The following is a 16,748-nucleotide window of genomic DNA, read 5'->3' on the forward strand; positions in this document are numbered from 1 at the left end:
GTGTGTGTGTGTGTGTGTGTGTGTGTGTGTGTGTGTGTGTGTGTGTGAAGAAAAACACCTGTTGTAGATAGATCTGAACTAATAAAAAAATCCCATAATTTATTTGAAAAAAAGTCACAGAATTAATCACTCAGTGATTATTTGGTTTGTTTCAGTTTCTAAGGAAACTATAGGGTGCGGACAAGAGTCCAATGGTACATAAATCACATGTGGAGCTGGGGATTAGAATCTTGGTCTTTCAGCTCGAAATAACACATGCTTCTATGTGTGAGACAACAGAAATCTCCTTTAGGGTCCAGTGCTGCAAAGAATTATGCATACATTTTGCTTTATCCATGGTGTGGTGCCCTTTGATGTCATTGGGGCTCTTCACAGTATGCAAGGCACGTAAGAAAGCTTTGTAGGATTGGGGCATTAGTGGGAAGTAGTAGTAGCTTCCTTCTCTCTAGGCTGCAGCCACTAGCGGAAGATTTCTCTCTCTAACACTAACCCTCCCCACCCCCCACAATTAAATTATCTATTTAGGGTTTGATCTTGCAACTTGCTAAGCCCTTTGGCCCTGACCTAGCAAAGCATATCATCTTAAGCACATGAGCAGCCCATGTTCTTCAATGAGACTATCCATGTGCTTAACTTTAAGCACATGCTTTGCTGGATCAGGGCCAGAGTCAAGTCCTCATGTATTTAATCTCCTATCCAAAACAGATTCTAAATCATCGTTGGAGTTGGGGTTGGGGTTGGGGAGGGAGGGGAAACAGCGATTTACCTTCACATCTCAGCACCGCATTGTTCCAAACCACATTGCCTTCCTTCAAGATGCAGGTGATGGTCTCTGACCCGTGGGTTCTTATGAAGCCCTCATCACAGAGGAAGGATACGGAGCTGCCTAGCTGGAGGCTGTCGCCAAACCGCTTCCCATTGACGGGCACCCCAGGATCGGGGCATTCATTGTGCCTGAACGCTGCAAGGGGGTGACAAGATGGCGGTGAGTCAGTCGCTTCCCCACCCAACCTCTTGCCAATGGAGAAACAACCAGGTCAGACCCAAATCCAGGATCTTCACTTCCACAGAGCTGCCTGGGGCGTGATCCTGCACCACTAAAGGCAACATTGACTTCAATGGGAGCTGGCTCAAGAAGAGACAGAACAGTGCAGGAGGTCAGGTGCTAGCCTAGCATTTAGGAGACCTGAATTCAAGTCCCTGCTCTGCCACAGAACTCCTCTGTAACCTTGGGCAAGTCACTTGGCCTCTCTGTGCTGCTTCAGTTCTCCATCTGTACAACGGCATTAATACCACTGCTCCACCTCACAAAGATGCTATGAGGATAGTTATGGTAAACATAACGAAGCACTCAGATGCTATGGTTATGGGGCCCTCTAAGCACCATGGATAGATAGATCAGGTCCCTCAAGTGTAGGTGAAGGGTAGAGCTGGTTAAAAAACAGCATAAGCTTATGCAAAACTCCCCCCCACCCCCCCGGGACATTTTTGGTCAACATTCAAAACAAATTTCAAGCAGCCCTAGTGGAAACAATATTACCACCCAACTTTTACATCACACTTCTCGACTATAGATCTCAAAGTGCTTTACAAAGGAGGTCAGTACCATTATCCCCATTTTACAGATGGGGAAACTGAGGCACCAGGAAGGGATTTGGCTTGCCCAAGGTCACCCAGCAGGTCAGTGGCAGAGCCAGGAACAGAGACAGGGTCTCCTGAGTCTCAGTCCAGTGCTCCCACCTTATCCTCCCCCTGCTGTGGTCTCTGGCTGGCCCTCCCATAGGAAACACCACTGTTTAGCTCCTCGAGCTAAGTAAATCATACAAACACCGTAAGTCTATTAATCAGATTGAAAGCTCTAGAGACTGGAATTTTCAAAGTAGCCAAGGGAGTTAGGAACCCAACTGCCAGTGAATGTTCATGGGATTTGAGCACCCTACTCCCATGGGCTCTAGGAAATCCCAGCCTAAATTTTTTTGTCCATATGACAGGTACAGGCTGAGCAGCGGCATTGCAAGCTTCCTCACCAATGTGTCTCAGCCTTGGCATTTAGGGTGAGGGTGTCCAGTTGTCTTGTCCTTTTAGGTTCCCAGGCTCTGCGTCCAGGAATGCCAATGGTGCAAAGTAGGGCCAACTGCTCTGGTGGGTCTCTGAGGTGGAGACTGAGGGCTAGTCTACACTAGAAAGTTAAGTCAACCCAGCTGCATCGCTTAAGGGGTCTGAAAAATTCACACCCCTCAGAGACGTCGTTAAGCTGACCTAAGCCCCAGTGTAGACAGCGCAAGGTCAACGGAAGAACCCTGTCTGTCACTGCAGTAAATGGCTACACTACGGTGCTACAGAGGCACAGCAGCGGTGCTACAGCTGTAGTGTTTGTAATGTGGACCTAGCCTCCGACTGCAAATTCGTTCCACATAAGCAATGAACAGCTATCAGACAGCAATGACTTGTGCTCTTCTGTAACCTGTACTGCATTCAAACCAGTTAACTAGCGGCTAACTCTGCCCCACTGCCACTCCCCTGAGCCATCCATTCTCTCCATACGCACCCAGTTTTCATGACTCCAGCATCACCAACACTAACGGTATTTTTCACTTTATAACAACAGGCAGAATTAAGGGTGGCTTTATGGATGAGGCTCTGTTCTGGGACTTCAGGGATTGAAATCCTGGCCTCGCTGAATCTGAATGACCTTGGGCTAATAACTTGATCTCTCCTTGCCTTGGTTCCTCACCTACAAAGCGGGGATGATAATTTCTCGCCCTCGCAGCGGTGCTGTTAGGACAAAACCATTGACGTTTGTGAGGTGCTGAGATAATACAGGGATGGGAACCCCGGAAACACCTGCAATAATATTCTTTACAACTCTTCACTTTTGAAAGATTTGAAACTGCACAAAAACATTGCTTGAGAGAATTTCCCTGAAGCTCCGGAAATGCTACACAACAAACAGCCAAGAATGGGCCTGTGTGCACAGAGGGGCAATGAACTGACAGAATATGAAAGGTTTGAGGACCTGAGGCTAACGTGAAGAGCACTTTAACCCTGGCCTGCCATGAAATATCTGACCTCAGTCATTACTGCTATTATAAAACAAAGGAAACAAAGTAATTACCTTTTTATGTATTGGAAAATTGAAAGTGGAGTTGCATGTACCCATAGATACAGGGTAGTTGTCAGCACTGGCCTTTACCAGCAGTTAAAAACCAAGGCCATCAATCAGAAAGCAAGAATTTGGTCTCAATGTTTCATTAAGTTGATAATTATGTGTACCATGCCTGAACAAAGTTTGTGATGTTCTTCTGGGGTTAGCACCGTATGAAAGGCAGCAGTACGCAGATCAATTGCACACCTATGCTCTTACAAGTGTAATGACTGAGACGAGTTCTGGACTATGTCTGGAGCAGTCTTATCGGCACAGCACTACTACAATCTGTGAAGACCACTTTCAGTTAAGAAAGCGGGAACATTTAGGTTGAATATCACAGTCTCCATTTCCTTGTGCTCCCCGACTGTCTATTGTATGCATCTGTTGTCCCTTATCTTATCCTTAGGTTGTAAATTCTTTGGAGTGGGGGACTAGCTGTTTGTTACATGTTTATACGGTGCCTATCACAATGGGGGTCCTGGTTCATGACTGGTGCGCTTAGGTGCTAATGGAACATAAATAAATAACGAGGACGCCCTTGCTAACAGTTTCAGAGTGGTAGCCGTGTTAGTCTGTATCAGCAAAAAGAAGAGGAGTACCTTAGTCTCTAAGGTGCCACAAGTACTCCTCGTTCCCCTTGCTAACAGTGGTATCTACTGGACTGTGAAACTTAGAAACTTGGGCTCCATCCCTACTTTTTTATCCTGTCAACCAGTGTCAAGAAAGTTAATGGCGGACAGATTTAGAAAAGATGAAAAGAAAGGGACAAATTCTTTGCGGGTATAAATGGGCAAGAAGAATTAGAGTTGATAGGCTTCATTTACAGCAGCAGATAATTTGGCCTAAACACCTCTTCATACAGGGAGCAGCCAGCATGTGACATTCCCTTCCTCAGGAGTTCATGACATAAGAGACTTGTGCTTGAGGGCGGAATGCTGCGGGCCTTGCCCTCAGTTCATCATTTACCGCAATGCAAAGCAGCACTGGCAGAGGGGCAGCACTGGCAGAGGGGCCGGTCTGCCCTTTCTTCTGAAGCACCAAGGATTAGTCATTGTCCAGAGCAGGCCACCTTATCTGAAGAGCCAATAGCCTGATCTGATGTGGCAAATGATTTCTTAAGACCTACATTTTTTTTTTAAATGGCTGATTTGCAGTCATCAGCAGGAAAGACTATTAATTTAGCAGTGCCACTAGCTGCTGTTATAACTTGAATCATTTATCATTTCTGCTGAGTAGGTTTAATAATGTTCTTTAGAACATTACAGGGTAACATGAGTGTAAATTGTTATGGTAGTTTGCATTCACTTGAACACGGAAGGCCTGAATTTATGTGAAGCCATACATAACCCTGTCTGTTTCATTCCTTCATTGTATATAGCGTCTCTCACACTGTCCTCACAGGCTCTGTATGCCTCCCAGTACAAGTGAATAATGATAGTACTGAACATTTATATGGCACCTTCCATCAAAAGATCTCAAAGCACTTCATGTTGTTGTTTTTTTAAATCAACCAAACCTCTGTCAGATAAGCATTCATATGTTACAGATGCGGAAACTGAGGCACGTGAGATCCTGACTCCCAATCCTCTCCTCTCACCCTAGACCCTGCTTTCTTTCCGAGCTGGGAAAATTACCCACCCTGTAGTTATGGCGCCAGCCTAGGACTTGGGAGATCCAGGTTCGATCTCCTGCTCCACCATAGACTTCCCACGTGACTTTAGGCAAGTCACTTAACTTCTCTTTGCCTCAGTTTCCCATCTGTGAGCAGGGATACTAGCACTGTCCTATCTCACAGGGAGGGTTATGAGGATAAATGCATGAAAGACTGTGAGGTGCTCATATGCTGCAGTGATGCAGGCCAGGTAAGAACCTTAGAAAGACAGATTCCTCGTTCACGGCTCTCAACACTAGACCACACACATTTCCAGAGCCAGGAACCAGAAACTGTGACTCCTGTCTCTGAGTTCTGTGCCTTATACCCAAAGGCCGACATTCTGACCAATACTGCACCATCTGTCAATCCAGAGTAACACCACTGATATCAGAGTTACTCTGGACTTACTCTGGTTTCCGTTCGATCGGAATCTGGCCCAAGATGCTAATTCCACTTGGCAAGACGCCTGTCCTCCAGGTACTAGCAGAAAGGAAGGATTCTGCACTTACTGGTGAATGTGATGTTGAAGCCCCTCTTCTCCATGGAGTGGTCGGTCTGGAACTCAAGCCTGGCTACGTGGCCGCTGCTGGTCAGAGACGAAGGGATTTGGCTCCCTGAGAAGGTCCCCAGTACCGGAGACTCAGGGGTCCCTCCATCTTTCACGGCTAGGAAATCAAACTGAGGCTCCACATCAAAATCATTGAAAGCCAAGTGGATCCGGCTCTCAGGCTTAGCTATAATTAACCAAACACAGTGCAAGCTGCTCCCGTATTCTTCAGGGTAATTTGGTGACAGGACAATCCCAGACGGGGTGGTGAAGTTGAAAAAGCAGGAAACTGCAATGAGAAATCGCCATCAATCATGCAGGACACAGCTCCTATAACCCTGACTTGTTACTCCCCCACCCCCATGCAAATTCATAACTTTTTTGCTTCTCAAAGAATTTAGGATGGGAAGGGATCAGTGCTCCATTCACTGCTGGGCATCAGTGATTTATTTATAAAGGGGAGGAAGAAATATCTTCAATCCAAAAAATATTCTCTGGTCCTTGGTTCTGAATGGTCAATAATTTTCCAGCCAGGGATTGCATTGTCCCCTTCTTTATGCTTTGTGTAACCCTGAAGCTTTAAAGTCCCACCATGCCTGCAATGGATTTCATGCCCCCCCTACCCTGCAGGAAGTAGCATGTGGATTTCTTTCTTTCTTTTTTTTTCTTTCAAGAACTCAAAGTTACTTAATGGAATTCACCCTGCGGGAGAGTTTGCACCTTGCAGGGTGAATTCAATGAATAACACTTAGCTGTTTAAAAAAAACCCTCAACCATCCCCTTTCCAGCAGGACAGGGAGCATTTTAAAGCTTCAGGGTGCAATTTGGTTTACATGATCATTTGCTAAATGCAGTTCTAACCTAAGCCCCAATGCTACAAATCCACATAACTCGGTGCACGTAAGCAGCCTCCCTGAACTCAACAGGATTCTTCTTATGCATAGCATTATTCCCATGTGTTAAATTCTTGCAGGACAGGGCTACAAATTGCAAGCTCCTTGGGGGAAGGAGCTGTGGGCTCGATTCACCATTGGCCTGCCACTTCTGCAGTCATTTGCACCAAAACAATGTGGGTATAAAACAGTGCCGTTGTGATTTGAGAGCCACTTTGCACGGGGGTCAATCACTTCCCAGGGAATAGGCCCAGTGACTGGATTTTCTCTAAAAAATGCTGTGCATACTCACACTGCTTGGTGCAAACAGACATGGCAACATATGATTGGCCAAGCTCTAGAGTGTTGAGCGCGCACTGGACAGCTCCCTTTCCATTAGGAATAAATCACTGACTTTCACCGGACTAACGATGTCAAGAAGAATCGCAGTGGACTCCTGCCCCTATGAACATAATTAATTGTGTGGAGCGTGGGGGGGGGTAACCAGTGCAAATGAAAAATCCTCAGCCCTCGGGGGGTGACTGTTTTCAATATAGGCTGTATTTTAGCTGACAGGGTCCATTAGTTCTGAACTGCAAGGCTACTATCTAATTGATACCTACCTGATGATGGTTATGTTTTATATACACATCTTGCTTGCTCCTTTCCCCGCCCCCACCACATCGCCTGATATACATTTATTAAAAGCGATCATTTAATACGCTTTTCACGCTAATTCCTGGCACGAGGCTGTAACTCAGAGGATGGCTTTGGCTTGGCATTTATACAATTATTTGGTCTGACGTTTGCCCTCCCCCTAGTATGAGCTTCCTTTATCTTCAATACCTAATGGTCTTAAATCAAATAAAATGCACATTACCGGGCATTACTGAGGCTAAGAGCTACAAGCCATTTCCTGCTCCTGATAACAAAGAGAATGGGCAGCTAGATTAAAGAGAAAAGAAACAGGCAGCAGCATCTACCAAGGATTTGGTGTATGTAGGAGTCTTTATTAAAAGGAATGCTGTCAAGTCTTTTTGACAACTAAACCCTATTATAAGGTGTCTGGGAATATCTGTCTATTAAAAAAAAAAAACCACGCCCACTCACTGAACAATATGGGAATCACTACTGTGGAAGTATGAGATAAGCGACTCCTATGTGGTCCTATAAATCCAAATAAGACCATCTTTTTGTTCTGGGTTTGTACAGCACCTAGCACAACGGGGTCCTGGTCCATGACTAGGGCTCCAAGGTGCTACAGTAATACCAATAATTAATTAATAATAATGTAGGACCTGGAACATTGTGCTCTGCTGATCCATGCAACCAGCAGCAGAAGTAAATGGATGTAAATGGAGCAACACTGAGTTACACCAGGGGCTAGATTATGGCCCACTTGCACGGGCTACCTCCATTGTAGGTAGTAGTGCGGGGGGCGGGAACAGCCCATGCAGAGCTTGGTAGGAGTGGGAGGAGGTGGGCTGGGCATGCTGGAAGACCTGTGCTGTGCCAGGTATTGGGCTGACATAGGATACATTAGCCCTGGAGCAGTGGGGGAAAAAATGGGATTGAGACTGTGACTGAGAGTCACAATCTTCTTCCTGATCTGCTCCTGGGATAAAGCAACTATACACTGTCTGAGACACAGGTTTGCCTCGAGTGAGGATATGGCCATGTATATTAATAGACATGCAAACAGAGTGTCCCTTTACTTAGCAAAACATTGAGGTACTGCAATATAAATGTTAAATAATGAGAACAAGAAGAATCTCAAGAGATTGCAGCCCCCTGCCTCTGGCACTCTGCATAGTAAAGAAACCAATGCAAAGAAAAATAATCTCCTCAAGCTACAACAACAGCAAAGATAAAATATTAGGTTAAAATACACCGTAAAATTAGGACAGGCAAACAAATGCAAGAGACACGAGAAAACCACTCCGTTGTCCAGATTAAAGACAGGCATGTGACGCCCTGAACATTTCCTTTTCTCTGGGGGAGAGGAGAAAAGGTGCAAAGGTAAAAATCAGATAAACCACTAGTAAAGATCCCACCCGACCCAGGTACACAGAGAGACACACGCAGCAAATAAGCAGCACCATCAGGAATAAGGAAAATTCCTCAGGCCAGGGAGGCTCAGATGCACCAGTATAAATCGGCCAGAATCGTTACTCCAGACCAGTGTAAACAAGAGCAGAATTCAGCCCTGGAAATGGATCTTAAGGCACTGGAGACCTGACTCAAAAGCGTTGAGCAGCCAGCCGGTAGTTGGTCAGCACCTGTGACAATCAGAATGTGCAGCAACAAGGCTAACGATAACACAACATAGGAATGGAGGCTTTGATTCAAGCTATCCTAACAGGCAGGATCCATTATCGGAACACCATACTTGCAGGTTTTCTAGTTAAACTGAGAGTCAAGAATCCAGGAGCTCAGGAGCTCATTATGACTAAGAGTAACCCAGCACAGTCTCTGTTGGGCTTAAGAGCTTCCAAGCCAGGTCTGTTGCCAGTCTGGAGACATTAAAGAAGTATTTGAAAAAACTGTCCAAGCCCTGAAAATGTTGTTATGGGTCCACAAAATTCCACTGCTGGGCAAAGACAGACCTGGACAGTCTTTGAAGGCCACTTGAAGTTCTATCCCAAACTAAAGATATTCGCTACAGAAACAAGAAGCATGGTTCCTGCTTGACCTGTGCATACCAAAGCCAACTCCATATAGATGCTAAGAGAGATACAACAACTGAAGGAAGTGGGGTGGTATTGGACGCCCTGCGACTTCCCTGCTGGATGGACACCATACACCCACACTCAAACACAAAACAAGCACCCTTCTAGTTAAAGCTCTATCAGAAGGGACTGGCCCACCAGTCAGCAACAGAGCAGGTACATCCTCTCGAGTCATAGACGGGGGAAACAGAAACATCTCTGTGGATCACAATAAGAAATGGATGGGGAGTGAATCATAGGACAATAAACCCCAATTCAGCAAAGTACTTAAACACATGGATAAATTCATCCCTAGTCACCATGGCACTTAAGCATGTGCCTAAATCTCAGTGCTGAAGTGCTTTGATGAATTGGGGCCATAATGCAGAACAAAGACTTTGGATGCAGAATGGCAACTTAATTTTAAGAACAGGACGCTCTTACATGGCTGCATCTGTGAAAGAAGGTTGTTAATAAGAGCTACAAATCCCACATGTACATAGAGATCAGAGTAATCCAAGAAACAATGGTCCAAAGGGCTCAGGGGAGCCGTCAGAGGATTCAGAGCATTTCACCAATAATTAACCTCTTTGAACCTGACTCTGGCCAACAGTAACCAAAAGTTAGTAATGGGTCTTTGTGAACACATGTTCATATCGCGCGCGCACACACACACTCACGTCATCACTCAGCAATAACTAGTCTCACTCATGGCCGACTCTGTTGATGGCATGAAGCCAGAAGTCACCTTGATGGCCCATAACAGTCAGGGAGGAGGCACGCTGGCAGGAGAGCTTGCCCTGCCAGCACCCATCCTCTATTTGTTTGGTGGATCAAAGCAGATCTAGGGATCTCATTCCAGCACCTTTCCTGAGCACACAAGGCAAAAAAGGCACCAGGTTAAACCAGCCCCAAAGCAACAAATGACAAATGTCCTATTACTCGCCCCAAAGCCACTAAACTGAGTCTACAAACAGATGAGCAACTAACATCCACAACAGGTATAACCTAGAAGAATAGTCTCACCCCTTAGTAACAGAGGGGTGGAGCAGCCTGCAGATGCAACATACACTATACACACCATATTCAATCAGCACTGCACAGAGGAAAAAGAAGAAGATCAAGAGGAAACATTACAAGGAGTGCATTGGAACAATTCCCATTGGAGAAAGGAAACACACTATTCCATGGCTGTTAAAATGAGAAAACCCCCAGTGCCTATAAAGATCCAACTTCTGGAGATTTGAACAACCCCATACACTTTGAATAATTATCTGAAATTTACCAAGAATTTTGGAAGGGATGTGATTCCCTCTGCTTCACAGCATAAGCCAGCCACTAATGAGTGGCAGGGACAGGAAGAAACTAGCCCCCATCTGTAGCTGCCCTTTGCATGGTTTTCTGCACCATCCTCATTAGAAGCTGGCGCTGGCCTCTCTCAAAACTGCACATCAGCAAGTGGGAGTAAATAGGTCTAGGGAATTTAATGTACCCTTACGGAGTCTAATTACACACTCTCAATTTTGCTCTTAGGCCTTCTAGTCTACTCACAAATTTTGTACTGCATTAACTGTACTGGAATAGTTAGAGCACTACAGTTATCCTAATGTGGAACTATGCTGGCATAAAAGTGTTTATACCACGATAGCTTATTCCTGTACGGTAAGGGGAATAAGCTATTCCAACCTGAGCTCTTTAATATTAGTATAACCACATCCACACTTAACGTTGTACTCGCCTAACTATTTCAACATCACATCCCTCCCCAAAACAGCCAGACTGGTACAAAATCGGTGTGTAGACAAGGCCTTAGAGTCCAAGTTGGACTGTATAAATTCTTAGATGCACAAAATACCATCTACTAACTACCCCATGGCACTTATCTGACCTACAGCTGGACTCAAGCCAAAAGCCCAGAGCCAAACACACACAAACTTTTAGAAAATTGGAATCCAGAGCCAATTTTACAGTTTGGCCCCAACCCCAGTCTGAACATTTCCTCCCTTTGCTAAGATTCAGGTCAATTTTTTTTATTTTTCATTCAGGAGAAAAGTTCAGGTTATTTATTTTATCCAACTATTTCTCTCCAGGCTGGGTATTGGCTGGATTTGCAGATGCACAAGTTTAGGGAAACTGCCTTTCTTCTCAAATAACTAAACGGGCAGCTATTTACCTTTTCTTTATTAGAACTAGAGCGGGTCAGACATGATAACTTTTAAAAAATAGCAATATTTTATTTTATATGTTTTAAATGAACAACTCTATAACTCGGGGGGAGGGGGATAGTAAATGTTTTCTGTGAAACACATTTTAAATGTTGGGTGGAAAAAAAGCTTTGCTGAAATTGTGAAAATTTGCACACACAAAAATGGCCTCTCTGTACTTTGACTAGAACTGCATTTCCCACCTCTGCCAGACCTACTCTGCTTTTGACAAAGCTTAGCGCAACCAAATTCAACAGAGTATTATTGCCTTCTGGAATCTGGCTGTCTGGGTTCCCCAGTCTCAACGTAAATTTCCATAATTTAAAATAAATAAATACAGAGAAGATTTTTTTCCTCTTATTGAAAACTCGCAAATTGTTTTTTGTTAGGGTGGTTCCATTTGCTGCCGTGAATCATGGGCAGGGAGAAAAAGAAAGAAAGAAAGAAAGAAAGAAAGAAAAAATAACCAATTGACAGGTTAATTTAGAGCTAAAATTGAAAAATTGTCAAGTTATACAAAATTACATGGTGCTGTTCAGTACGGTGCTGGGAAAACGTCTATCACAGTTTGTATTACCGGCTCGTAATCCTATATGTATGTATCAGGAAGTGAATGCAAAAGGTTAGCCACTCAGTTTTAAATTAGAAAACACACCATTTGCAGTGGGGAGTTAGGATTATTCAGCAGGTATAAAAAGCCAATATGAGATTAACAGGAAGAGTAATTACGGCTAAAGGGGAGAAAAATTATATGTGAGGCATAGAACATCAGGTGCACAGATGGGATGGAAGGATTCACGAAGAAGAAAAAGAAAACTTTAGTGCTGTATAACTGAATGGGAGTTCAGGCGAGGAGCTCAGAGCCAAGCTGCTAACTGCACACACAATGGCTGGTGCTTTTGTGGGACAAATTCAAAATCACCACAACTAGCAACAGGCGCTGCTGATTCACTCCATGCTAGTTTATAACAGGTTCTGGGCACAAATCGCCAGTTCTAAAACATCTACTAAATAGGCTCCAGTATCAGGTAAGTGCCCATTTTACAGGTCATATTTGTCAAAGCAATCAGATACAGACTGAAGGGAGGTTTCAAGCGTTGAATAGGAAACTAAGGTTGGGTGGAAAAAAGCATTTCTAACCATACAGTATGACGACCCCGAGTCTCCTTTCCAGTCAGCTCCAGGGCACGGAACTTGCAAGTTTGCAGTTTGACACACACACACACACACACACTGTCACAACACAACCACCCAGACCCATAACACAACCATGTGAAGTTGTGCTGAAAACCAGCACATCACAACTAGAGATAGCAGAAACTTTCACCATTTAAAAAAAAAAAAAAAAAAGTTTCCACTGGCGGGTACTGGATTCTTTTAAACCAGAAATGAAAGGAACTGTGGGAGTGCACCACATGGACTACAGCTAAGGGGGTGGGGGGAGGAAAGCGACTATAATGTCACTTGCTAAACTCTCTGGGGCTAGGAGCTGCCCTGTGTTCTGGGTTTGTACAGTGCCTAGCACAATGCAGCCTTGGTTCATGACAGAGGCTCTAAGTGCTACCACAATACTAATTAATTTTAAAAAATAAAATAACTAATAATAATAAAGCAAAAACCACCGGAAACCAGGGATGAGCCTGAACTAAAACCCCAGATTAGAATCACCTGGAAACTTTGTAGAAGTTTGTATCAGGACATGGACCCAAGCTTTCTGGCTCACCCCACAATATCTCAAACAGGCCCCAAAATATGGATCCTCCAACAAAAACACCACTCTTCATTAGGTTCCACACATAACCTATAGGGCAATCAGGGCCGGTGCAAGGAAGTTTCGCGCCCTAGGTGAAACTTCCACCTTGCGCCGCCCCCCAGCCCCGCCCCCCCCCCGGCAGGCCCCCCCCCCCCCCTGAGGCCCCCCCCCCGCCGCCCCCCCCCCCCCCCCGGGAGCCGTGCAGCAGCTCCCCACCCCAGCTCACCTCTGCTCCGCCTCCTCCCCGAGCACGCCGCCCCTGCTCTAATTCTCCTCCCCTCCCAGGCTTGTGGCACCAAACAGCTGATTGGCGCCGCAAGCCTGCGAGGCGGGAGAAGTGGAGCGGCCGCTGCGCTGGGAGAGGGAGTCTGAGCTGTATGTGTCAGCGCGCCGCTGGCAGCCCAGCCCAGGAACGCTGTAAAAAAAAATTTGGGGGCACACTTTTTGGCACCCCCAAATCTTGGCGCCCTAGGGAACCGCCTAGTTTGCCTTAATGGTAGCACCGGCCCTGAGGGCAATTGTAGCAGAACTTCAATGTAAAACCATAAAATTTGCCCCCGCGTCCTCTTCACGCATCCATGATCATAATCATTTACAGCTACATGCATGTATATGTGTACACACACACACACGCACACACACTTTACCTTTACAGTGCTTGACGGGTCCAGCAAACTACAGCTCCATGAGCGTGAAGACACTGAACTAACGTGCCAGGAAATGATTCCATTTCAGAAATAATTCTCCTGAGACACTCACCAGCACAAGTAATGGAGGAGGGGGAGTGGAAGGCAAAACCATCCCATATTCATCGGGATTTGGTGTCAAAAGGTATCACCTGGCAGTTACAGCTTATTCCATAATTATCCACAACGTAAAATGATCACACATTTGACGCAATTGTCTCACTTGCTCATAGCACAGGAGTGGACCATCGGGCATGGCTGGTCAGGGTTTGGGTGCTTTAACAGGACAGTGTGGGGAACCCAAGACTAGAAGAGCAAAGAGGTTTGGGGGACGGAATAGAACTGTGCAGGGGAAGTTGTCAGAATATCTTAGACACGAGCTGGCGCTAGCCAGGGATGCTAGTCTTTCCCTTTTTTTTAGCTCTGTAATTCGCACGTTGTAAAATCTATACTTTAAATGCAAAGCCTGATCATGAAATCTGTTTTGAATCAGGGCCTAGGGTTGCAATAGCCCATCTAAAATCCAGGTAAGAATGACAAAATGCCTTATTTTTCATAACACAGATGTGTGCGTTTAAGTAGCAATACGGACACGTGATTGAAAGTTACACTTAGTGCAATGGAATGGGGCATTCCAGTCAATCTGGCCATACATTATACCAGGGTCATCACGGTGGTATATGAACAACCAGTCTGCTCCCTATGAAAGTTCTGTTATCATGAGGCTATTTCCCCATTCTTAAACCTGCTTTTCTATTCATTCACTGGTAACTACAGTTTGATTATTGCCTCATATTCATATCAGATCCCACCAATGCATCCAGATGCGGCACCTACTAAGATTAATTAACACAACTGCATGTCTGAGGTACTAATTTTCTCCCTTAGACACTTCCTCACCCTGTTTTCAATATCTTTAAGTTCCTGAAGGACAACCACAACTTGATACCGAAGTGATGATCTTGGTTCTATTGTGCTATGAAAGCTGGATCACCCCTGCTTGTGAAAACGATACCGACCCTGGAATGATGTTACAAATGGTAGCTTTCAAAACGCACGTCAGGGTGAATAACTGCGACCATGAAGCTGGTTTGAGGTCTAAGAGACACTGCGAAGTGGGGAGAGAGGTCTTCCACATCTAGTAATGATCGTGGCTGAGTGCAACAAAGACTGTCATCATCAGCTAACAGCAAACATGTGGATGGATAACTGCACTCACCCCTTTCAGCTACAGAAACACAGTGAGCGAAAGGAACCATTTCCACTAGCTCAGCCAGTCAGAGGGAACCTATGTGCACTCAAGGCCAGACATACTCTGTCCCTAAGAGGGCAGTATAGTGCACGCATGGGACAGTCTGCTGAAGATGCCCAAGGGCCCCACGTACATAGCATGAAAGGTTAAGGGGTATGACGACAACCACAAGGATAAAGATGGAAGGTCTTTTATCGTGAAGACATAGACAATGGTGGATTCAGGAATCCCTTGCAATAAGGCAGGTACATGATGATTTTGTGTGGCCACATCACTGGAAGCTCAGGCCATGAGTTCTCTGAGATACATACATCATGGACATAAATCATTTGCTCAGGCCAGCAGATGCTGCTTTAATCTTCTTCTGCATTTGTCATGCGTTTGCAGCTAGAATTGGAGGCACTGAATTGTTTGCATATTCCAACTAGCAGCATATGAATCAGGTTACCTTGTTTTTCCACCTGATGCCCAGTACAGGTATAGATACAGATTTTATGCTGAGTTACGTTCTTGTGCCATTCTATTGTGTCATCTCTGCTAACACACATTCATGTGATGGTGTCTAGAGTAACCAAACACAAGAGCGGCAGGAGGCCGACGGGCAAAACTTCTTTGCACTATCTATACATTTTGCCTTTTTGATTAGTAAATATCCACAGCTGGACCAATGGGGGTGGAAGGTGCTGCATGATTTTAACTGGTGGATTCATGGCTCTTTAGTGATCATGCTTCTCTTCCCCTGCCCTGAGCAATATGGGCTTTGGTATGATGCCCATCCCCCATTCTGTATCTATGGACAGAGTAGGTGAAAATTCCACACCTTTATTGGACTGAAGATGGGGAAATTTCAACCGTGCAAACATTTTGATGGAGCTGTGTCACTCCAGGTACCCAAGGTGTGAATAACAGGCATCTATCAATTGTCAGTCCGGGGGAATCTCAGAAACAGCTGAAGGTTTTGTTAAAAATCCCAAAATCCCAAATATTGGATAGTTTGGGGTAGAAAAAAACTGGGTTGGAGAGTCTCACAAAAAAGGGCTGTCTCGTGAGAATTCTAGCACTTCCCATTTTGATCAGGAGGAAAATACAAGGGGGACCATTTTCCTCCAACGTCTCAGGGTGTGTTTGCTTTTGGACAAAGCCAAGCAGTGCAAAAGTGCATGACATTTAGCAATGGGCAAACCTTGTGGACGCCAAGGGCTTTCACAAATTGTGCAAGCTGCTTAGAGGTTTTGCAAAACTTGTTCAAAGCATGTGAAACATTTACCCTATAATTTAAAAGCAAGTTTACTTATTTGCAACTGTTGTTCTTCCACAGTTGCCTCTATGCATTGCCCCTTGTAGCAAGGGTAATTCAATTTTCAAATAATATATTTGTTTTTCTAGGCTTTGCAATGTCTTTGGTACAGAAGAAACCTACGTAAACTACAAGTGAGTACCTTGGACGGGATGCATGTGTGCATTTATTGTATTATAATAAATATACACACAGTGTATCATTTTAGGAACATTTCTGCGGTCTCCTCTCGGCACACTCTTCCACACACTCGCCTTTCCCCTATATCTGTTATTCACTCTCAGCTCCATTTGATCATCCTGTTGTTTCACTCACTTTCCCTTCTCTTCTCCTCAAAGCTGAACATTCAGATCCTAGAGTGCTCAAGTGGGTAAAATATTAGACACAATGAGTTCACTCACCCTCAGCTAGGGGACAAAATAAAGTAAATACTTTTGTTAGCCTTGTTAACAGTTTCCTTTTGGGTGACGGTTCCAATAATTTATAATTTTATTGTGCTTAACACTATCAGTTAAAGGGGAGATTTTCCATGGGCAGTCAGGACTACTGAAAGCCAGAAAGAATTGGGTGCCTAACTCCCGCTTATGCCTCTGAAAATCTCCCCCCTAAGTCACTACTGGGAGCATC

General features: G+C 44.9%; 1 protein-coding gene across 3 annotated transcripts in view; it reads right to left on the reverse strand.

The window, feature by feature from the left end:
* CSMD2 (CUB and Sushi multiple domains 2) overlaps positions 1–16,748 on the reverse strand; it is a 376,903-nt gene that overhangs the window by 198,061 nt on the left and 162,094 nt on the right. For all 3 annotated transcript variants that reach the window (XM_026657125.1, XM_026657127.1, XM_026657126.1), the window contains exons 10-11: positions 5,312–5,638; positions 767–961 (exon numbers count right to left, since the gene is read on the reverse strand). In XM_026657125.1, the coding sequence (XP_026512910.1) occupies positions 767–961; positions 5,312–5,638 (522 nt within the window). The remainder of the gene's footprint in view (positions 1–766; positions 962–5,311; positions 5,639–16,748) is intronic.

This window comes from Terrapene carolina, unplaced genomic scaffold (assembly GCF_002925995.2).
Source record: "Terrapene carolina triunguis isolate 2854851 unplaced genomic scaffold, T_m_triunguis-2.0 Scaffold236, whole genome shotgun sequence".
In the NCBI taxonomy this organism is placed as follows: domain Eukaryota; kingdom Metazoa; phylum Chordata; order Testudines; family Emydidae; genus Terrapene; species Terrapene triunguis.